A 24,930-nucleotide genomic window follows, 5' to 3' on the forward strand; every position below is an offset into this window, starting at 1 on the left:
GTTAACAACCCGTTGTGAGTGTAGTTTTGCTTTGCAAAATCTTTCATTTTTAATATTATTTATTGTTAGCAATGATCAGTTGTGCTAGACGCATTACTGCTACAAATCTTTACTAATTTTAGATCTATATACTTTGGGTGATTGTTATTGAACATTAGTACTACTGAAAGTTATTATTCTGTTTTATCAGTAATAACAATGTTGCAATAATATTAATAAATCGTTCGACTCAGACATGCTCACAGCCTTTTCAAAAATGGTTGAAAAAGTGTTTGTTTTCATTCTGCATCGCATTTGTGATATTTTTCATGGCATCAGCTAATGTGAAAGTTTATGATGCTTAGTTTGGTGTCAAAATGTTTTTATATAGACTGTGCGGTTCAAAAGCTATGACAATTCATACACGCCTTTGTCAAAAACTATGTTCTACCGAATCCGTAACAATGCCCCAGTAAAGAAACTAGTCTGGTAGCAAAAGAGTTAATTATACACATACTGAGCACTCAAGAGTCTCTCACAGTGCACACGACTGCCAAACGTACTGGTAGGCATAATCGACAATGAATCACTTTGTCTGAGATCAATAGTCAATAGTTAGTGGAGTGAGGCAATGGTAATCGAATGCTTTAATAACAATGCATTGGTGTATGCTAAAAATGCTTTTATTGAATTGGTTCACCATTATTCTTTCATCAATAGAATAATTCACAGCGTCAAGCACTTTATGTTAAATGCAGCAGATAGGGAATAATCCAAACTCATGCATACTTGTATGTCTGAACAAATGCTATAGTTTAACCCAGCTCATTGATTCATATATTTAGATATTTTAGCTGGAGTACCTCTTTAGGTATGCATGGAAAATCCAAAAGCAGCATAAGTGCTGACAGTACAGTCATACCTCAACATACGAGCTTAATGCGTTCTAGGACTGAGCTCATAACTCAATTTGCTCGCTTTTCAAGGCACCATTTCCTATGTATACTCACTAAGTACAAATTAATTCATTACCCAATGTCCTCTGGGAACACCTGTGGTTTCAGACCTGGATCGTGTACATGTTTCTAGCCTGCTTTGCTTTTCGCCTATTGCAGATGTGCCAATTGTGCTGATCCATGAATAATCTTTGACATGAGGTCTAGTAAAAGAAGTTTTGGAAGTCGTAGAGGAGGTCAAGGTCATCATCAAAACCATGGCCGAGATTTTGATAATGGAAACAAGAGAAATACTAACGAGGAAGATGCCAGTAACAGTGAAAGAGACGACAAACAATGGCAAAGAACTAGTGAGAATGTCAGAAGGAGAGGAGGATGGGAAGGTAGAGGAGGTCATGGAAGTCAAGGAAATCGTGGAGGTCGCGGAGGTCATGCAAGGAAGAAGGTAGATCTTTCAACAAAAAAAATTGGGTATAGACTGTAAGTATTTGTAGTACATTTTATGATTAGCCACCACAGAAAGTTTATAACCTGTGTGCTCACCGGCATGAATATTAGATAAATGTTAGCTAATAAAACAGACAGTATTTCAGTTATGACCTAGATTGGTTCGTAAATCTTTGTAAAAGAGCTATCGCAAACTGGACTGCATTTGAAATGTTCCCTACATTTCCAAATACAGTGGAACCTCGGTTCTCAAACGCTTTGGTTCTCGACCAGCTCCGTTTTCGACCAAAAAAATTGGGATTTGTTCGTCTCGGATCTCGACCATAAATTCGGTTCTCGACCAAACTGGAACATGCGCATCAGAATTAAACATTCGGAAGAGCTCCGGAAACAGCATATTTATATGTTTAACAACGTTGTTATTAGCCACTTTCGGAAGGTTCTCAAAAAGGGAGAAGTTTCGCGTCATTAATTCTTTACAAAAAGGGGCCATCTGGGAGGATGTCGCCTCTACTGAAGAGATTTTCTAGGGACACAACTCCTCCAGTCGAGCTACCCAAAATTGTTTGGGAGGAGGATTCTTCTTCAAAGATGTGAAGTAAACGTGCCATTGCTGTTTATATTTTCTTTTTCACACAATTTTTGATGTAACTGATCTGTTGCATTGTTTTGCTGTTTCATTATCAATTTCTGCGATTTTTGGTATTGTATCGTAATCTTTAACGTTTTCGATGGTTTAAGAGCAAAGCATGCAAAATGTTTACTTTTTTGTTTTCTTTTTCTATTATCATAGATAGAAAATCTTCTATTAACATTTAACACGATCTATATCTACCCACTTTTATTTATAGTATGCAGTATACACTACAGTTTATGGTGTAAAATGTAAAAAAGTACTTTACCGAAGTTGTTAAATCGACTTGGAACAGATTAAAACATACATACTGTACATTAATTCTAATGGGAATACTTGTTTCAGATCTCGAACAACTCGGTTTTCGACCAACCTTCTGGAACAGATTGTGTTCGAAAACCAAGGTTTCACTGTACAGTGAAACCTTTCCTTACGAAAGTAATTTGTTTCGGAAGCCATTTCGTAAGTAGAAAATGTTGTAAGTAGAAACCGATTTCACTATATACGTGTAAATGCCATAATCCATTTCAAGCTTCATACAAAACTCGAATATGGTATTTGTATAAGTTATAAATAAAAGTAATGATTAAAGCTTATAATAATTAATGTCAGAATGTTTTTGTTATATTACTACAAAATGAAAATAAAAAGTACGCATAGAAAAATACAGAGAAATAATGAACAAAAATTAGAAACAGTATGTTTGTTTACTTTTGGTGTTGGCCGTCTAGACAAGGCTAAGCGAAGACAGCGAGAAATGGGAGGACGATGGTCAGAGGAGGTGAATGTTATATTGTTGTCTTGATTTTTTTTGCTCAGAATAATTGTTTTCAGAGCATAAGTAGAAAATTTATTCAAATAAACGCGAACTGAATAAATCTATGCCATCATAAAAATGCAGAACTAGAACTGCTAGAAACTTAAGTTCTTGTACTCTATACATGACATGTGATAACTCCAAATTATACTACAAACGAAAACTAAACAGTTGTCATTTACTGACTTTTACTAGCAAATAAAACTGAGTCAGGCGTGTTGTATATTGTACCCATAGGAAGCAAATGAGCCAAAAATATTTTGGTCCATAGGTTTGGTAAACAAAATCTACAGACCAAAATGTGGCAGGCCTTTCTGACCAAAAAAAATATTAGGTCAGAGAAATTTTTCTATCAAAAGACATTCCATTACTTGAAAGTTTCGTATGTAAATTATTTCATAAGTGTGGATTCCACTGTACTGTAGATATAGATACTTGAGTGTTATCTCTTATTTTTTCTGTTAATTTCATGATGAAGAACACCAGTATTTTCCCCTCCAGTTCCTGTCTCCACTAGTAGTTGCAAACTGTTAACAGTAACTACCAGCAGTTACTAGTATAATGTGCGAGATGTAGTCACTCGTAGCACCTAGTAGCTACATCATAGGCACTAACTAGTGTGCTTTTGACATTAAATTGATGCTACCGATGATTTGCTTCAGGTTGGAAACCAAATCCACTGCGTCAACTCGTGATGCTGCCATGTTTTGCAACCAGGAGTCTTTTCAAGATCTGCTTAATGATGGGTATCTCGGTGATGACTGGGTAGATCTCATGCTTACTATTATAAATAAGGCACTGGTGGCAGACGATTCCATCAGCAGTTTTAAAGAGGAGCTGAAATCATCCCTTCTACAGGAACCGCTTCTTTTTTTAAGCAAGGTACATAGACCATGCGCGCTGATTAATGACAGCCCTGTTTCAGAAAAAAACCCTTGATCATTTAAAAAAAATCATTTTAAGAGAAATTATTTTTTGTACCATAACTGCTGATGGTGAAGGTATTGTGCTCAAACTTCAATATAAGACATTTTAAATGAATTTTACTATCGTAATAAAACGTATTATGTATACAAAAAGAAATAGCTGAACAAGCTATAGCTCAAGGTTGCCTCCTCCTGGAATTGTGTCATATTTATCTGGTGCTCAACCAAACTACAATTGATATTTTAAAAGTTTAATGTTTGAAATGTTTAGTTTGGATACTTGTGAGTGGCACCTGGCTATTCACCAGATCAACCTTTTCAAAGTGGTTTTATGACGTCTCCTTCTATTTGTTAATTATGATCATTTTAATGCCTTGACAATGTCGGTTGTTGTAAATGTTGCGTTTTTACATTGAAAGATGTGAATCTCTGATTTTTATTCAGTTTCGCTATTTCATCATTTTAGAAACATTTTGTTGCGGAGAATTTTTATTTTTTGGTTACTCATTGCTTTGGGATGCTGTGAGCAATTGTCTATAAACACCAAAGTATATTTTGTGGTTAAATCTTTTTCATTTCTGCTAATTTTTTGACATGATCGACTGTAAATATTGTATCCATGCAGTGACTAGCAATCTTTGGTAATCTAGTAATGCTTCACTGATCTACTGATGAAATTGATGTCAAAGACAGTAGCTCATCATCTCGTACTGTGAAATATTATATAATATTGTCCAAGTCATCATCTCTGACATGCTAAAATTTCAAGGTTTGTTTGAGTTTACTGTCAAAACTGCACTGGTACAGTTCTGATGAGACATAATAAGACCTTTACAAACTCTCCCAAACATGCCAATATTAATTGGCTTTGGCTAATCAATACAGAGATTAATTTGCTTAAAAAAAGTAAAAAAAGGCTTGTGTGAACGTTTTTTATAATCAGAAAATTTTTCGTTGGTGCTGGTGATTTTTTAGTTCATTAGTTTCTGCTTGGAAACAACAACTCTGCTCTAAGTTATTTGCACTGACTTCACTATTTCTAATTTCTCAGCTTTGCATGTTTTGTGTACAAGTTTTTCTAACTAAATCTTTAATTTAATTTTATTTTTTAACTTCTGGTATGACTGCCTTCTTGTAGACATGCATACAGAGATTCACTAAAGAGCTTGTTTCCTCTTGTCTCAAGATTGATCCATTATTAAGAGCTCTTCAGAATTACCTTGACATATTCCACCGACTCTGCGCCATGGATCCGCTAGTTTCCAAATCACTCATAGTTCAGGTGAAAACAGTGAAACAGCTAATGAAGGCAGAAGTTCATGAAAATGACCAACTCAAAGGAATTTTTGATCTCTATAGTCAGGCAACAGTTGAGATAGAGAGGCAAGAGAAGGAAAGAGAAGAGCGCGAAAAACGGTAGGCTGTTTATAGCAGTAAAACCTTCACAAACTAAGTTAATATGTTCTAAAATTTGCTTTGTGTGGTGAAACCTATTTAAGCTGGAAAAAAATTTTCGTGAGAGTATACAGTCATACCTCGACATACGAGCTTAATGTGTTCCGAGACAGAGCTCATATGTCAATTATCTCATATTTCAAAACAGTATTTCCTATACTAAATGACTACATACAAATTAATCTATTCTCACTCACTAGAAAAATCACCTAAAACACGATATTATGATCGACAAATGTGTTTTTAATTGTTCTAAATTACTACCTACGGTCAAAAAGTATCAAATACCTATTTAGTGGTTATAATCTACAATAATATGTAACATTAATATGTACAGTAGTGTATGTAAGTCTCACCTTCAAAACAGAGGTAGCGGCTAACGACGGTGTGAAAGAGACTTCACGGCAACGTATTCGATACGCTACACTTTTGAGACACATAATATAAACTTTAAATTTAACTTGAAAGAATCTAGCATACTAAGCAGACACTTAAAATCTAATATTGTCTTCCACTTAACTTAATTCTAATTATGTATTTGTTTTCGTTTTTTATCATTATCATTATTATTATTTTTACCATTATTATTTATCCTTATTTTTATTATTGCCTCGATTTCATCTTTACTTTCAGTCGGCCTTTTTAAAACTTGAAACTTTTTCAAACTGATTCTGTGAGAAAGACCGAGTAATGTCGTTCTCGCAAGCAGCTCCTCGCATACTTGGCCAAATAAAAAGTTTCTTGGAATCTTCCTCTCGTCTCAAATTTTTTGTACATTGGGACACTCGAATGTCGAGGTATGACTGCACCCTAATTTATTTAATCCATTCTACAGCCCATGAACTGTGAGAGCTCCTTCATAAACACCCCTAGTAATTATTTTAGCCTATGTACCCTATCAACATCATTTGTTGATCACTTTTTAAGTTTTTAGGGATGTGGCATAAAATAAACAAAACATGTATTTCTACGGAGTTGTTTTTTCTGTTGCATGATCATAAGAAACTTTTGGAACCGATTAGCTTCATATTTTTTGAGGTTTGGTCATAATTTTTTGAAACAGTATTTACACGTTCAACTGTGTGACATCATCCTCATGGTTGCGGATAAAAGTGGAGCTTAACTGATAAATGTTGCAGAATGAAAGAGATGGAGAGAACCGGCAGGGTTGTGCTAAATGAGAAACCTCTTGGAGACTTTAGAGAGATCTCAGTCTACCCAACAGAAGAAGACCTCCAGGGTGGTGTAGAACTGAGGCCTAACTGTACTGACAAAGGTATGTCTCAGAGTTGAGCAGAGGAAACTGAATCACGCTTATTTACTGTTTTTTGTAAGATTTCTTTTTCAACTATTTGTAAAAGTCATCATAAAAAATTATGAATAATGATCTTTTGAATTATGAAACAAATGATCTTGCAACCAATTCAACTCACAACTCCTGGCCCACGCTTACTGCTAGTCAATCGTTACATATATTGGGTTTTACCGTTACATATATTGGGTTTTACCGTTACATTTATTGGGTTTTTGGAACTTTCAGGTTTTCTATGCGTACCTCTCTGAATCCTATTGAGTAAGGCATGCGTGTATCCATAAATTTTTGATTTACTTTCTATTTTCTTTTATTATAAGCATTCTAAGTAACCATAAAAAATCTAACCAAATTGAAATATTTAAAACCACTCTGGATAGTGATATTTGGAAAACACTGGTTTGTTAAGACACAGTTTTTTACGACATCTAAGTCTAACCCATCTTTTTGATTAGCTAGCTAGTTCGTTGGATGAAAAATGTTGGCAGCTCTTATGCTGACTTAATTTATAGCAGTTTCTTGAGCCATCGAGCTCGTGTACCGAAGCGTGTGATAGAATTCTGCAACAGAAATATAACTTGAATATAATATAACTAGCTTAGTTTGAACTCCAAACAGCATACAATTCCAGGTGTATTCACAGTATAGTAGTAGTGCTGTCAGATGTCAGTTACATTAATATTTGTGGTTGTCTGCCTTTTATAAAGTTTTACAATCATGAAATTCAAAGAGAAAATGCTTTACTCCCAAGGATAGATTAAAAATTGATCTTTTGCTCCAATGAATATTTATCTCAGCGAATAGCCGGTTTACTAAGTACTTCAACTGAATGACTGAACTATTGGCTTTGACAAGCGCTTGTTTGAAAAACTCCATGAAGTAAAAAAGTGAGTTGTCTGCTCTTTTTCTAATACTAATTGAAATGAATAGAAAAACAGTTACTAATTTCCTGCTTTTCAAGTTTTAATGTACATTTGTTCGTAATATATTTATACCTTCACCAAAATGCTATCTAAATTTGCTAAAAACGCTCGCCGAGTGCTCAGTGAACTTGCCCAGGAACTTATTAATTTAGTACCGGCAAATAGCTTGTCTCACTCGCTAGTAGTTCATGTGTTTTTCCACCATTGACAGCGTTTGAAAGCGTTGATGACTACCTGGACATACAGTTCCGTCTACTCAGAGAAGATTTTGTCTCCACTCTCAGACTTGGAATTCAGGAGTTTAAAAAAAACCCTAACTTGCAAGGACCCAATTGCTTTAGATCTGGAGACGTTAAAATCTATGAAAATCTAGAAGTTTCATCCCCATACTTTGGACAGAATGGATTGGTATATGTGGCCAAGTAAGTTACCTAGTTGGTCTTATAGAGTAGTGAATGAGCAAGATAAAACTGATAGGGTGACTTGTGTCCCTAGCAGTAAAATTCCTTTAGCTGTGTCTGACAGGACATCCCTGAGCACTTGGTAAGAACCCCTATTGAGTAGAAATGATTTGGTAGTATTGTAAATGTATGAAAATAATTCTTGTTGTCATTCAGGCAAGTCATCATTCCTCTAGTTTTTAAAATCTCTGTAGATTTTTTACTTTTTGTGAGTTGCAGGTAGAGCTCAGTATCAATGAAATGAAACACCCAAATTTTAGCTATTCAAAAGTGTTCAGAATGGGCAATAAACACATTGAAAATAGTTTAGATGACCTTGAAAATCAGTGTTCAATACGTTAGATATTGTGTCAGTTGATAGAAAACTAGTGACTAGCACTGGCATGTTGTTACATGTATTAGCTTGGTGTCACACTTTATAATCCTGGAGTTAATGACAATTGTTCTGAAAATTGTCATAAATATCTGTCAGGCAAAATTGCGTGTTGGCTGTTTGCACGTACTTAATTTTTAAACTGATGACATTGGGAAAGCCTTGCTTATTTGGTTCGGTATCCTGTCGTAGAGATAGTCAATGGTTAGGGCAACGATGTTAGCCCTTCATTAATCATACTTCCTTTTACATAAAGATTACAGATGTTTTGAAACGCTTAAACAAACAGTTTCTTTCTTTGATGCTTCATCGAAATATAAATGTGTCTGTCGAGTTATAGCGATAAGGTTTTAGTAACGAAAAATTTGCTTCGCACAGGATATCCTCTCAAATTTCTAATTTCAGAAATGTCAAGCTTATCCATTAGACTACAGCATCAAACTAAGCATAGCCGACAATAACGGTTATGATATTCATTACATCAGTTAAAGTACGCATAACGAAGTTCTGTCACACGCAATTGTCACCAACTAGCCTCACTAGGTGAATGCCCGGCATTGCATGAGTTATAGAACCAGCTTATAAACAGTTGCTGGAAATGTAGCCTATAGGTAATGTACTAGGTAAGGTAAAGCAATGTTTATAAGCTGTTTTTTATTACCTTTGCTACGCAGGGCATTCATCTAGTACATTATAAAAGTGTCCTATGCTAGCACACATGAGCCAAAAAACTCAATCTTGCTTATGCTAATTTCACTAAATGTTGTGTATTTTCCTCGTCTGTGTTTTTTGACCATTTTTTAAGTTGAGTTTATTGTTTATTATTTAGTTTTGGAACTGCAGCATTATTAGGTTAGATCCCCACGTATTACATCCGGTTTATTAGTTGCATCAGTCATGTGTTATGATTCTTTAAGACAAAAGTTTTTTTTTAAAGTGAGTCATTGTGTCAGGGAATGGCACATCTGTGCAAAAGTTGCATAGTTCTTCTACTGAGCTGCGTTAAAGAACTGATTTGATGTATATACACTCACTATCCGAGTTCCGACCTAAATTGACTCCAACCAACTAGTAGTAAACCGACACAGTCATAACCCAGACTGAATAAATCTAAGGTGTATACTCAAGAACAGAGTGTAAATCCAGCTCAAAAGTTGCATTTGTGGCATGAATGTAGAACATTGTCAATGTATGCAAAATATCCAATAATCTTCAATTGTTATATAAATTAGTAAACTGGCAGTCTCGTCTGCAGTGAAGGATCATGTACAATCAGTATCTCCCCAACTATTCCACAATACAGCTGGTCAAGTGGCGCAGTTGGAAGTGTACTAATTCCCTGTCTAATTCCCGTCCAATGCATTTTTTCTTAACCGTGGCTTTGGACATACAGCTTTCGGACATACAGCTTTCGGACATACAGCTTTCGGACATACAGCTTTCGGACATACAGCTTTCGGACATACAGCTTTCGGACATACAGCTTTAGGACATACAGCTTTCGGACATACAGCTTTCGGACATACAGCTTTCGGACATACAGCTTTCGGACATACAGCTTTCGGACATACAGCTTTCGGACATACAGCTTTCGGACATACAGCTTTCGGACATACAGCTTTCGAACATACACCGACACGGTTTTTATTATAGTAAAGACTAGGTGAATAACCAGCGTTGCCTGGATAATAAGCCACTTAATAACAAGCCTTTGTTCAGAAAATTTCTTTCTATTCAACATATAATGTACAATGTTTACCATTCTGACTATTAAATTTCATATCATGAGAAAAGTGTTTTGTGCTGTTCAAATAAATTTAGATGTTGTCATACAGAGAAGTCATACAGGTCGTGACACGAATAGTTACTGTACTACCATTGTATGTTATTTACAGAATTATACCCTCTAAATTATTGGTAAGTTCTTTCTGATCCAAAGAGCATTGCTGACATTTGCTGGTATGTATTAAAATGGGTTGTCTTTGATATCAGTTTGCTTTCCCAGAACAGACAGAACACATATTTTACACTAAGATAATTGCTTTTTTATTATATTTTGACCAAATGTTGATCAACGTGTTGGTGTGTAAAATTCATTGCGCTGATCGGCGCACTATGCATGACTAGATCTTTAACTCACTAATGACAACAAAATGACAACAAAATGACAGTGATGTTTTTAGGTTTTTTGATTTTTGCTGGTCAAAACTAATAGGCATGTTGGTGAAGGAATGTTCAGCGTTATTATGTCTACCTCAAAGGCAATAACAACTCAAATTATTTGCATAGTTTTCTCCTCATTTTTCCTCACAGAAGTCGAGAGTTGTCTTACCGTGCAACTTGTTTAAGATGATCTGCATGCGTAGGACTAAATTACAAAACACTTCACTATTTCATGTCATGAAACAAGCTAACCTAGCTATACATCAGAATATCCTTTACTTTGTCAAAGAAGAAGGTTTTAACCCAAACTAATGTTTGTATTCATCCTTATTAATTTTTGTATTTTCATATTTTTATACCTACCAAACCTCTCTATATTTACTTCAGTTCACTAACATGAGCTTCAGGATCTTGTATGACAAATCTTCCTCTTATATATGATACTTTGAAGCTTTCAAATTTGTATCTTAAAGTTTGTTACTTAGCTTAGTACTTCTGACCACAGGCTGAACACAAAGAGTCCAATGTTTCAGCGAATGAACTGGCTGTCTTCAAAGAGGTTGATCTATGGATCCCTCCTCTGCTTGTCTCAAGATAATTTTGACAAAGTTAATCTCTTTGCTGTGATCTCTGAGCGAAAAAACAAAACCATCTCCACAGGTTAGCACTAGAAGTTGACTGCATGCGATTTTTGTAACATACTTTCAGATGATCCGCTACACAAATGGATGTAATACAATAATCTCTCACTTGTTGCTATTATTGGTGTATTTGTCATAAGAGAAAATCTGTGAAATAGAAACTAATTTTCAAAGTGTATATATAAGCCAATTTTAACAGAATAACACTTAAACTGCTTTCTAAACATATTGTATTTATTTCCTATATAATAAGTAAATTGAAGTTGTCTTGATTGACTTTTAGTTTGTATTTAAATTAGAGTCCTAGTATTTTAAGCCAGAGAATGCAACTATGTAGTACGGCTGTAGGTCGGATCTCATCTGGTCCCAATATTTGTACTTGTGCATTAGTTAGGGGTAGGCATCGCCAGAGTGTTCATCACTATAACGATGATCTAGCAAAGTTGCACTTTATTAACAGTTAATGGTTAAGTACACTATCGCGCTGTCACTACATTAGTAATGTTTTATTTTTATTTTTACGTAGTCAGCTTTACATAGACATTAACTAGGGTTTATTCTATTTTGTACCTTTAGACGGAGAGTTCGAGATCGAGTTCCTTCCAGACTCACAGGCAGCATATGATGAGCTAACGAGTAAAAACACTCCTTTCATTGCTGTGGAGTCGACTGCATATTTTGAAGCCTACAAGCATGTACTGAGAGGGATACAGAAGTTATCAGATTCAAACTTTGCTTTTGCCAAGTACATCATCAGGTTGGTGTTAATCCTTGTTTTCTACACTGCTGATCCTTTTAAATATGTATTAGAAAAACATGCTTGGTTGAAGCAAAGAGTATGTTGAACTTGAGGCAAATTAACCACATTTTAGTCTGTTCACTCTTGGCTCTTTTTACTCAAATCTGTGGAGTTGTATTACTTCAGCATCGTTTACTAGTTAGGTGTTAATTGTCTATAAGAGTGCCCCAGAGTCTAGCACACTTTTGCGTTTGTAGTTTATTTTTGCCTTTTCAAAATTATCACTAAAAACGTTGACCAAATTAGTTAAAGCTGCAGGGTTTTTTAGTATTCACTAAAGAAAGACACAATTTTTTCAACTGGAACTTCCATAAATGAGATAAGAAATGTTATAAAATATAAAATAGTACATTATTCACTTAATGTTGTTTTAACTAAATGCTACTTTGTATAAGTAAGTGCTTTTATAGTCACACACAAATCAAATATTAAACATTTTGCATATATTATTCTTCATGCGTATTACAATAAAATTGCAAAAAGACCCTAAAAAGCAAAATTAAGAAAAAAACGAGGATCGCATGCTGTGTGAATCCTTATGTCGTGTTTGCTTGTATATTGCCATGCTACAGAAAGTGTTTGCAATATCATTTCACTATGCTTGAAGCGAAAGTAAACCTAAAGTGAAAGTAAACCTAAAGTGAAAGTACACCTAAAGTGAAAGTACACCTAGAGAAATAGACAAACGCACAAAAAACATGTCTGACCAATCAGCAATTGGAATTTCAGCTACCCGGATGAAGGTGCAGCAATATATAGGAATACCCTAACTGAACTACTTCAGTTGAGTGCTTGTATACTTGTTGGTAGCACAAACTACACTATCCAGGATACAGCAGCTCTTCACTTTTCACAGTTGTAGGGGCTGGCCGGCCCTGAAAAAATAAACATCCACAAAATAGCAGCTAATTTCTTTTAAATATGTATATGAGCAAAATTTTAACACCAGAACACTTTAACCTTCTTTATAAACATAATGTATTTATTTCCTATGTATTAATTTAAGTAAGTAATTGAAGATATCTTTATTGACTGTCAGTTTACATTTAGAATTCAGTCCCAGTAGTTTAAGCCAGAGAATGCACTTACTTAGTATGGATTTAGTTTAGACTTCATCTGATCTGAATATTCGTTATTGTGATTAACTGGGTTTATTGTAAGAAGGAAGTTGCGTGAGTATGACAGGGGAATTTCTAGTTAATAAATTTCTCAATTATGCAACTATTCAGTTTTGAATTCTCCATACTCAAATTAATCTAAATCACTGCAGAAATTGTCACTGAAAAGGGGTGCCAACGGAAATGCAGGATAAACTGCCTGGGCCCACAGCCTATTAGTACTTTTATATTATTTAGTCGTGACTATTGCTGGTACAGACGTTTAATATGTATCGTACTTTTCTATCTTGACTCTAATAAAACCTTGATTTTTAGTGCATCACAGACAGCTGCACTGTTATAATAATAATCCTGCTAGTCACATGTCGCTGAAAACAGCATACAGAAAATAACTTTCAAATTTATTATTGATACACATAGATCTAAGTGGATGATTATCGCATGCTACATTTTACAAAAGATATTTTTTCGGTATTTTGTCACATGCACTCTAGAGCATAGGAAATCTGAACTCATCCTTCCACTAGGCTAATCTATTAGCTTTGACCTGAGCTTGCATTGAAAAAATCATTATTATGCCATTATGCTATTGTGCATGCTTGATAGATAGTTTGCCTGTGCCTGATAAGCCATTTACTACATGGCATTGTGCTTTGACATCACGCTATGCACGTAGTTCTGCTTCTATTTGATTTTGGTTGATGTTAGCTGTGCTTTGCTTGCGACTGTATTTTGGCAGATGTTTCACAGTTCAGTTAAAACTCCAGTTTGGAATAATTTTTCTTTCTTGTTACTTTATTCCACACTCGTCTAATCTACTAGTCTAATCTACTAATCTAATCTACTAGTCTAATCTACTAGTCTAATCTGGTAATCTAATCTACATGTCTAATCTACTAGTCTAATCTACATGTCTAATCTGCTAGTCTAATCTACTGGTCTAATCTGCAAATTTTCTATTCTACTTATCTAATCTACTAGTCTAATCTACTAGTCTAATCTACTAGTCTAATCTACTAGTCTAATCTACTAGTTTAATCTACTAGTCCAATCTACTAGTTTACTAGACTAATCGACTATTCTAATATGCTAGTCTAATCTACTAGTTGAACCAACTAGTCTAATCTGCTAGTCTAATCTACTGGTCTAATCTAAATGTCTAATATACTAGTCTAATCTACTAAATCCGCTAACTTTCTAACCTAACATATTAGTACAACTATATTGCATTCAAATAATTCTTACTTACTTACATGTAACTGACCACATCTAGTTGAGCAAATTAATTTTGTAGAGTTGAGACGAGCATATCTTCACCGACATATACAAGGTTTATAGAGACCTTCTACAGGTTCATCACAGCAGCAAACGATGTCACTCCACCTGTTTCGATATTTCAAGAAGGTGAAGGAAAATGGCCGCCATTAAACCAGTTGGGGTTCAATGAGTCACAATATGAAGCGTACAAAATGGCCTTGACCAAAGAGTTTGCTGTCATTCAAGGTACAGCTTTGCTTTTGTTAAGTGTTCGCTAGATATAGATTATTTGGGGGAAAATGAATCTTTGGGGTAAATTAAGATAAACTATAAGAAACCTGCCTGTATGACAAGTACTAGTAAGTATTTTACAAATAGTTTCAAAGCTATTTTGGTCTGCAAAAACTGTTTTTATCTGTTCTCTTAATGCTTTCTCCTCCTGTCTTTTGCTTTTGATAGCATTGCTTTTTCATAATAAATTTGTATGTAGTTGTCAATTGGTGTTAGCACAAACATGTCACTCATAGCAAAAGTAAATCTTTTCTCAGAAAGTAAATCACATCCTTTATTATTGTATCAACAAAGTTTTAATGTTAATAGCTCAATGAAGCATCATTCTGTTTAATAGCCAACAATTTACTGCTTTAAACTATTTAAAAATCATATTGCAATATTCTAACATGTCTGTAAATTCTATAGAAATCTAGTTTACTATCAGGAAATTCACCATCATGAGAAATTCATTAGGATGGTTTTAAAACAAAATTGCTTCATACCTTAATGACCATTCAGAATGTGACTAAAATTTATTATCAATTATTTAGAAAGTGTTTAAATTCAGCTCATTTTTTATTTCAGCTTTTTTGATTACAAGCGAAATATCTTAAGATTACGAGCGAAATATTTTAACAGTTCTGTACACGCCTTATGGTAAACGTTATTCTTCTCTGATCAACTTAAGGGTAGTGACTTAATAAAATTTCCAAACATTCACTCTATAGAAAGGTCTAGCATTTAAATTATTCTATGCTTGATACTGTTAATTTGCTACTATTACAAAATGCTACAAAAGTTTAATATAAATATAAACACTTGTATGTTTATATTGCTTCGCTATATAAATATACACTTATTACAAACTAAAGTCAAACTGTTAGCATCCAAATATAGCTGATATTGTGATATCATAATCTTACAGTAATACATGTAAACTGCCAAAATAATCTTTTACCAAAATTATAAGAACTGCTCAAACATTTAGCAATAGGTGAGTAATTTTTACATTTACTTCCAGTCAAAAGTTCTAATTAAATAAATTAATTAAATAATTGAAGTAAAACTGGGTAAAAAACTAACACCAGTGAGTCTGGCCTATTCTTTACAAAAAGTTAAGTTAATATCTAAAAATTTGCTTACAATAAGTTTATAAAAAACTATTTTTTGAAGTTACCAATTGCCAAAGTATGTGTTGGAGGGAATATTAATACAAGTACAGAAGCCCCTCCTACAAAATAAATAATCAGTCCAGGAACGTTTGCTGTATTTTAGTAAAATACGTATAACAGTAAAATACATGTAAATTGGCTCCATTCCAAGATCTTTCCAAACTCACCCCTTTGGCCACGCAAAAAGGAAAAACTTGACTAAACTTTTTAATTTGTAGACTACTGTGGCTGCAGTATTATTAGTTTGCATCAACAACTTTTATCCTTTTTATCTCACTGGTTTTATAGACTATGATTGGTAATTTTACAATAAGTTGATGGAGAAGCGCACATCTTCGACGTCCATTTACAACGATTGGTTCATTTTTCTAGACAGCAAAGTCTATTCTGCAAAATAAAACTAATAACAAATATATTACACACCTACAATTATACAAAACAAAAATGTATTTTTACTATAAAAAGAGTGTACTTACTACCTGTTCGTCGTGTATTTGTATCCAGGGGTCAAAGTTAGGATAAAAGATAACTTTTGGAAATACTTCTAATTATTGACATTCAGGTTGGTAAACCGACGCTGTAACACATGCACCAATCGATCGCCTCTAAGTATTTATTGACAATCGCTGTTTTGTAAAAACATCTGACAATGTACCAAGACAAACAAAAATGTCATGGAAACTGTATATATACGTGTAATATATATATTATTGGTTAAATACTATATACATTATACTAATACATTGTATATATAAATACTATATTCTACATACTATAATACTATAGATAATACTAAATAATATACTTGTAATTGTAAGGCTATACATACGTTGGTTTTTCTCACAGGTGCGGCGAGATATATTACCCTTCAAATCGACTTTGAGAAGTTGCCCCTACTTGACACTTTACATTATATGAAATTTTTTACGTTGTACAAAGCAAAAACTTCACGTAAATTCTTTACATTATATGGAATTTACGCTATAGTAGGTATACGTTATAGGAACATCTAATGTACTTTATTTAATTAATTCCAAAGTCCAAAAACTTAACCATAAATACTGCAAGTAGCCATATATAGCACTAAAAAGGGGTGTAATAAATGGCATAAAGATTAAATAGAAAAACAAAGTTATATGTAAAAACTAAATTAGTAAAGTAATAATCAATGAAAAGAGGTTCACCTTCGAGATACATGGACAAAGGCTTAGTTTACAATAAGTAGGTTTGCTGACAGACAAAAATATTCCAACTTAAACAATACTCTAGTGTACACTAGCTATAGTTTAATTAAAAGAAATAAATTAATCTATATTTTTATGTCAGTCGCCAATCTCTTTTTATTTCTAACAAACTTTTTATGTTTACTCAAAAAACTAATATTTCGAAAGTACTTCGTATGTCTAGAAAAATATTTGCTTAAACTACTTTATAAGTAAAAAAAATTAATATTCCAAATTGATCACAAGTGGATGTTCAACTGCATCTCAATATGACAAGACAGCTCTGTTACATCAAAAACTTTTCAACAAATTCTTGCAATGTTTTAATATGCAGCCATCAGTATTAAGTTCGTTTCGGATTAATACATTTTAGACTAATGTTTTATACAGAACTATAGAATAAAAAACACCACAATATCTTTCTTACAAAGAAAATCAACAACTGTACAACTAATACATGTAAATATAGAGTTAGCAAATTTAATTTAATTGGTTTTAACATTCATTGGTAGAAATGTTGTAAAAACAGAGAAATAGAAAAAGCGACCTTTTAGGTACAAAATATTTTTTACAATATTGTATTTATGAATATATACCCATGCAAGAAACAAAAAAGTTACATTGTTAATATTGAAATTATCTATTTATAATAAAAAGTAGAAGACAACTCTAAAATAATACAAAAACATTAGAAACATAAACAAGATGCAAAATAAAAGAAAAATTCTGTTATAATCATAAGCTTGCCTTTTTGATATTTACTGTAGTTGTCTCTTCTTGCTGTAGGACCACCTGGTACAGGAAAGACTTTTGTTGGGCTAAGGATTGCGGAGACCCTTCTATACAATCTGTATGGTGTGCCGTGCAGTGATTGGGAAACAGCTAGGCACGGTCAGTATATTTGTTTCAAGAAATCAGGTTATTGAAAGGCACATAAACTCACCACAGCTTTCACAACCTATCAATATAATTTTAATCAACTTTTCTTTTTGTTGCCTCCTTGATACTTTAGTACCAACAAACTGTATCTGTCAGTCTGTCCCAAGCCATGCTAAGTGCATTAGGAAAAAATATAAATAAATTATGAATTGAACTCAGATACTCATATTTTGGAGGCAGGCGTACTACAAACTGCGCCACTTCACCACATCTAAGAATAGCTGCGCACATAGTTATTGTTGGTAAAAAGTGCCAATGTGCAGTTATTTATTACACGACCTGACGACCTCTCATGTCTCACCGGACTGCCAGAGTGCTAGTTGTAGTAATAGTAATAGTAGCAGTGGTCAGCAGTGGTATGCAGTAGTCAGCAGTAGTATGCAGTAGTCAGCAGTAATCAGTAGTAGTATGCAGTAGTCAGCAGTAATCAGCAGTAGTATGCAGTAGTATGCAGAAGTATGCAATGGTATGCAGTAGTCAGCAGTAGTATGCAATAGTTAACTTAGTAGTCAGCAGTAGTTAACTTTCAGATGCCCATAAAAATAGCTAAAAGAAAAGAAAACACTGAAAACAGGGTCTCTAGACTAGGTGAGAGTCGGGGTGCATGATCACAGAAGTAGATGGAAAACCTGTGGGGAGAAACTGCTATTAGCATTGTTTCCTTAAAGTAAAGTTAGCCCACTTTTGTTTTAAAAAATGAAGATATAGGTTACTGATGGTGCCTTGAACAATACCGGCATGTTTCATTTATTAGAGGCATTTATAAATTAGATTCGTCTTTTGTGCCTGTTGAAAGTTAAATACTAGTGAAAAAGTCATAGGAAAATATTACTGCACTTATCTGATCAAATTGGAATATATTTCAATGCCTATTGGGTTATTTTAATAAGCATTCTATCAGTGCAACCCCCTCCTTGTAGCTTAATTATTTATTTACCTCACCATCCATTTGACTTGGAGGCACCTGCTCTAACACCTGCACCAATCGACCAACTTCTGTATCTCCCAAAAATGACTGTGCACATACTGGTAGTTCTTAATGACACACCTGACGATATTTCATGGCCCACTGGACTGCTGGTTTATTAATAGAGATAAATGTTTAAATAGACATTGGGCACTTTTATAAAGATAAATTTACGAGATGGCCATAAATATTTGATGCAGTTTTTGTGTTTCTGGAGCAAGTTTTTACAATTTTATTGAACAGAAGTTAAACAACAGAAGTCTAACAGAAGTTGTTTAGAAATGGAAAAATTTGACTTGTACTTCATATTTACTTGTTTCAGTCATTTTCAACTTCCTCTAATACACAATGGTCTTTACTTGCAACTAGTTGGTTATAACTATTAGCTCAGACGTTATGTGAATTATATTGGAACACATCAGAAATAAGTTTAAGCACTCATAATAATCCCTATCATTGACAATAGGCAATATTGGTTTGTCATCTGTATTATCTTTGTCAGACCTGCGTTACAATCTATAGATGCTGCATACTACTGCATACTACTGCTGCTGTTACTACCACTAAGGCCATGGCAGTCCTGTACAGAGAACGTTATGTGTGATAAATAACTGCACTTATATTCCAAAACATGGCAAGGATGGCCAAATTTTGTCCAAAGATAACTATGTGCACAGATATTTTTAGATATGGCAAAGTGATTAAGTGGCGGAGTTTGTAGTTCGCCTGTCTGCAAAATCAGAATATCTGAGTTCAATTCCTAATTGATTTATATTTTTTTCTGATGCACTTAGCATGGCTTCAGACAGACTGACAGACACGGCTCGTATTACAGTAAAGATTAATTGTATCCTCTTATGGCTCATAAAACTTATTCAACATTTTCATATTGCTGCTCTTTTATTTCATTTCTTTCTGCTCATTGGTTCGTTTTGTTTTATTGAAAAACTTGGTGGTTTATACACATTTAAGGCATTGAAAACAGAGATTTTTGTGCTTCCACACCTTTTTGTACACTAGCCTATCATTACAAGATGATCTCTTTAGAAATATTGTCATGGTGGTAAGTCATGTTTTCACTGACTATAAGCAAAATTGTAATATTGTTCTTGTGCTAGTAGTAACAGCACTAGTATCAGACCTGCTAATGTGATAGGAGCCTTTGAGTTTGTGGCTTAGTAACACATGCTTTTAATAGTGCATTAGCAAATGGTTTTACCAAAATAACCAGTGTAATATTTTTGTTTTTGCAAAACTAGTAGATTTGTCTTACTGCGCTGTATTGTAGCTGTGGCTGCCAGTAAGCATGCGCGACAATTTGAGGAGGGCAGCAGTTTTGAAAGAGAGTTGCTCTGTCCAGACAGGGTGCTTAACCAGATGCTCATAGTCTGCTACACTAATCATGCTTTAGACCAGTTCCTAGAAGGAATGCTCTACTTCTGTCCTCTGAAATGTAAGCAGTATTTACTCATGCATACAGTCATCCTAAACAATGTACAGTCAAACCTCGACATACAGAGTTACTCCGTTTTGATATTTGCTTATCGATATTTGGTTTTTGCAATATAAGCATATTGTCTATATTGCAATTTGATTATACTAGTTAAATGCCAAGGCATTGCCGGGGTAATAAAAAGCCTATTTTCAAAAAATTTGTTTTTATTTAACATACACAACATTTACTATTCAACGACTTCATATCATGAGAAAAGTGTTTTTTGTGCAGTTCAAGTTAATTAAGAAAAAAATAAAACAACTAGAAAAGTTTTTGTCATGCAAGTGCCTAGTATTACTGGTACTTTGCCAACAAACATTATACTTTTTAGCTAAAGCTTTATACAAGCTAATATTATATAGTACTGTCTCATTATAGCTATTAATAATGCTTGTAGCTTTTTTACAAAGCTTTTCTATGACCAAACATATAAATACTTGGGTTTTCTGTTATCAAATCAGTTGTCTCTGGAGTGTGCAATAAACCATTCCTCTAATTTAATACTCTATTTAATTGCTTCTGTACAGAAACATAACAGAAGCTAATTGGCGACAAGGATTTCTCTCTTGAACAGTTACAAAGAGTTTTGTTCAGATTTTATCATTGATAAAATCGATACAAAGAGTTCTAGTTCATTACAAGAGTAACTGTTCAAAATTGCACCACTACAATGACAGAAGTAGCAGACCTGATCAAGCTAATGCAGAAGCAGCAGGAGGACCAGAGACAGCAGCAAGAGGAGCAGAGAAAGCAGCAAGAAGAGCATAGACAACAGCAGCATGAGGAGTTCAAGCAGCAACAAGAGGGATACAGACATCAGCAAGAAGAGCATAGACAACAGCAGCATGAGGAGTTCAAGCAGCAACAAGAGGAATACAGACGTCAGCAAGATGAAAGAATGGAGGAGAATAAGAAACTGATGGAGCTACTACTACAAAACCTACAACGGAAACAAGAAACAGCTGCAACCGCTGTTCCAGCCTTCCCAGGTTTTGACCCAACAGCAGAGCTACTAACAGATTACATAGACAGATTCAACACATTCATTGCAGCAAATTCTATTCATCAAGACAAGATTGCTGGCACTTTTCTCACCAACCAACAGCCTACACTCTACAAGCAGCTTAGTAATATGGCAGCTCAGCTTTCAACACCCAAGCAGATCAACGACCTCAACATGGATGAAATACTGGAATTTCTCAAAGACCAGTATGACCCTAAGCGCTTCATTGTTAGAGAGCGTTACGAGTATTGGAGTGACATGCAGAGAAAACCTGGAGAAACTATTCAAGAGTTAGCTGCCAGAATTCGTCAGGATGCAACTACATGTGCCTTCATAGACATTACAGATTCATTAGATGAGGCTCTCAGAACAAGATTTATCTGCTCTGTAAACAATGAAGCAGTTCTCAAATCTCTCTTCAAGGTCAAGGACAATGAACTCAACTTCAACAAAGCTATACAGGTAGCACAGGAAACAGAAGAAGCAGCTAAAGTTGCCAAAGAGACAGTTTATGGAAACTCGTCTAAAGTCAACAAGGTTGCTCAACAGAAATCAAGATACAAATACAACTCTACACCTGACAAGCAGAAGGAAGGAAAGCTATGCTACAGATGTGACCGAACTAACCATACAGCGGATGACTGCAGATTCAAAGCAGCCACCTGCAACTTTTGTTCTAAACAAGGTCACATAGAAAGAGCATGCAAGAAAAAGAAATCATCTGCAGCAGAAAAACCAGTAAAGATGATAGAATGCACATCAACCAAGATGGTGAAACTTGCTGAAAACATCAAACTGGAGGGACACAACTTCACACTTGAACTGGACACTGGAGCATGTGACAACTTCATCTGTAAATCAATATGGGAGAAGCTAGGAAAGCCAAACCTAAAACCTACTACAGTTAACTACAAATCAGCCTCAGGACATCTCATAGAGACGCTTGGCAGATGTGAGCTAACTGCCCAATTGGATGCACAGAAAGAAGTCAGACTACCATTTGTGATTAGTTCTGTACAAGATCTCAACCTACTAGGAAGAACTGCTATACAGCAACTAGGCATCTCTATTGATGACAAGCTACAACAGAACCTTGTATCAACAATCACAGAGAACCAGCCAGATGGGAGGTTACAAATCAAGTGTAAGGAGATGTGCAAAGAATTTCCAGAAATATTCAAAGACGAGCTAGGATGTCTCAAGAACTTTGAACTAGAGATAAACTTCAAACCTTCAACAAAGCCAGTCTTCTGCCGACCCAGACCAGTTTCTATTGCCTTGACAGAAGAGCTCAACCAAGCATACGAAGCAGGGGTAGCTAAAGTCATATGGGAACCAACTCAATTCAACCAGTATGGAACACCAGTTGTACCTGTACGCAAATCTACAACAGGTCAAGCTGCAGGGAAGATCAGAGTATGTGGAGACTACTCCAAGACTATCAATAATCAGCTAGAAACACATAGGAAACCTATCCCACTACCAGAAGATCTAATCAGAAAACTAGGTGGAGGCTATTGCTACACAAAGATTGATTTAGCAGATGCCTACAATCAAATATTGTTGGCACCAGAAAGTCAACGACGACTAGCACTATCAACACACCGAGGAGTACTACTACAGAAGAGGTTGCCCTTTGGCATAAGCTCAGCACCAGGGTATTTTCAAGAAATCATGGAGCAACTGACACAAGACCTCCCAGGAGTAGCAGTATACCTAGATGATATACTAGTGAGTGGAGCCAATGCAGAGAGCCATCTACAAAACTTACGTCGACTTCTTCAAAGATTAGAAGAAAGAGGGCTCAGATGTAGAAAAGACAAGTGCTGTTTTGCTCAACCTACAGTAGAGTATCTGGGACACAAACTCACTTCAAAGGGAATCACTAAAGGAAAGAAGGCAGATGCAGTACAACAGTTCCTGATGCACTATAGAAGGACACCACTTCCTACAGGATACTCTCCCAGTCAGCTGCTGAATGGAAGACAGATGAGATGCAAGATTGACACCCTATTGCCATCACCCGCACACATAGCACAGTTTCATCAATCCAGAGAAGTCAACCGATCGGCAGAAAAGACAGTTAGCAAGATACACAGCTACAATCTTGGAGCACCATGCTATGCCTTGTATCATGGACCTAGACGCAACAGACAACCTAGATGGGTTCCAGCCATTGTTACTAAGATATATGGAACTCGTAGTCTCAATGTCAAAGTGGTACCAAAGGGACCTACTTGGAGAAGACATGTTGAACAACTCAGACCAAGATACTCAACAGAAGAAGATCAAGACCCTGGAGATAAACCTGATATAACAGAGGAGACAAAACTGCAACTACCAGCCCCTACAACTGTAACAGAGCAACCTCCGTCTAGAAGAAGACCACGCAACCCTCGTCTACCTGATGGAGATGAGTATAGCAGAGACAAACCCCGAAGGTCTAAGAGAACCAGAAAGAACCTTTAGCTTAGCGAGGAGGTGTCATGCAAGTGCCTAGTATTACTGGTACTTTGCCAACAAACATTATACTTTTTAGCTAAAGCTTTATACAAGCTAATATTATATAGTACTGTCTCATTATAGCTATTAATAATGCTTGTAGCTTTTTTACAAAGCTTTTCTATGACCAAACATATAAATACTTGGGTTTTCTGTTATCAAATCAGTTGTCTCTGGAGTGTGCAATAAACCATTTCTCTAATTTAATACTCTATTTAATTGCTTCTGTGCAGAAACATAACAGTTTTCAAACTTTTTTAAACAACAGTAACTTTTAAACTTCATATCATAAAATAAGTGTTTTGTTGAAATAAATTAGGAGAAAAAATACAACTGTAAAGGTGTTTAAATGTAAATGTGAAATCATTAGCAAGTAATGGCTAAATATAATTTGTTTTGCTACAGTTACAATCAAATATTGTTTGGTATGCACTTATATGATTTTAGTTCATTTCAGCGTTGGCATCATAAGGCGAACATATCGTATAGAGTGGTATAGAAACCCATAGTAATTATTTAATGCAAACACCTTCTGGTAAAAATCTTCAAAATCATCATTAAAAAATAGTAACAAAACAATATAATCTTAGAAGCTATAGTTACCTACAACAACTTTGGTGCAGGTTGTGGTTAGGATATGCAAGATAATGTTCTGTAATAGTCAAAACCATCTTATGTTGTAGCAATTCTCGCTAGAATACTTTGTAAATTGTTTAATTTCTCCTTCATCTCAAAAACACTAATGTATAAATGCTTTATATAAAAATATGTGAAGCATCAGATGATTAACCCATACTAGGTGAAAAACAAAATGGAACAACTCGGGTTATATACACAATCTACAAACTATGTATAAAGTTAAGTATAAAGACCTGAATTGTATATACAGGAGACCTTTGCCATACGATTTTAATTCGTTCGAGTTTTGGCATTGTAAGGCGAAAATGTAACCTAACCCTCGTAACTCGAGGGAGCACTGTACATGTAATCCTAAATTATATGTACAAACTAAAAAAATAAAGCAGTAGTCAGTAAAAAGATTTTTATTGGTAATTTGATATAGATGGAGGTGTAGGTGTAGAGGTATGGTATTAT

General features: G+C 34.8%; 1 protein-coding gene across 1 annotated transcript in view; it reads left to right on the forward strand.

The window, feature by feature from the left end:
- Positions 1-1,131: 1,131 nt before the first annotated feature.
- The window catches only part of LOC137404906 (NFX1-type zinc finger-containing protein 1-like), a 69,243-nt gene continuing 45,444 nt past the window's right edge, over positions 1,132-24,930 (forward strand). Inside the window, exons 1-11 of the mRNA XM_068091132.1 lie at positions 1,132-1,380; positions 1,809-1,975; positions 3,496-3,715; positions 4,898-5,175; positions 6,354-6,490; positions 7,661-7,871; positions 10,952-11,106; positions 11,664-11,844; positions 14,299-14,507; positions 17,716-17,796; positions 20,124-20,288. Of these exons, the coding sequence (XP_067947233.1) occupies positions 1,132-1,380; positions 1,809-1,975; positions 3,496-3,715; positions 4,898-5,175; positions 6,354-6,490; positions 7,661-7,871; positions 10,952-11,106; positions 11,664-11,844; positions 14,299-14,507; positions 17,716-17,796; positions 20,124-20,288 (2,053 nt within the window). The remainder of the gene's footprint in view (positions 1,381-1,808; positions 1,976-3,495; positions 3,716-4,897; positions 5,176-6,353; positions 6,491-7,660; positions 7,872-10,951; positions 11,107-11,663; positions 11,845-14,298; positions 14,508-17,715; positions 17,797-20,123; positions 20,289-24,930) is intronic.

This window comes from Watersipora subatra, chromosome 9 (assembly GCF_963576615.1).
Source record: "Watersipora subatra chromosome 9, tzWatSuba1.1, whole genome shotgun sequence".
NCBI lineage: Eukaryota > Metazoa > Bryozoa > Gymnolaemata > Cheilostomatida > Watersiporidae > Watersipora > Watersipora subatra.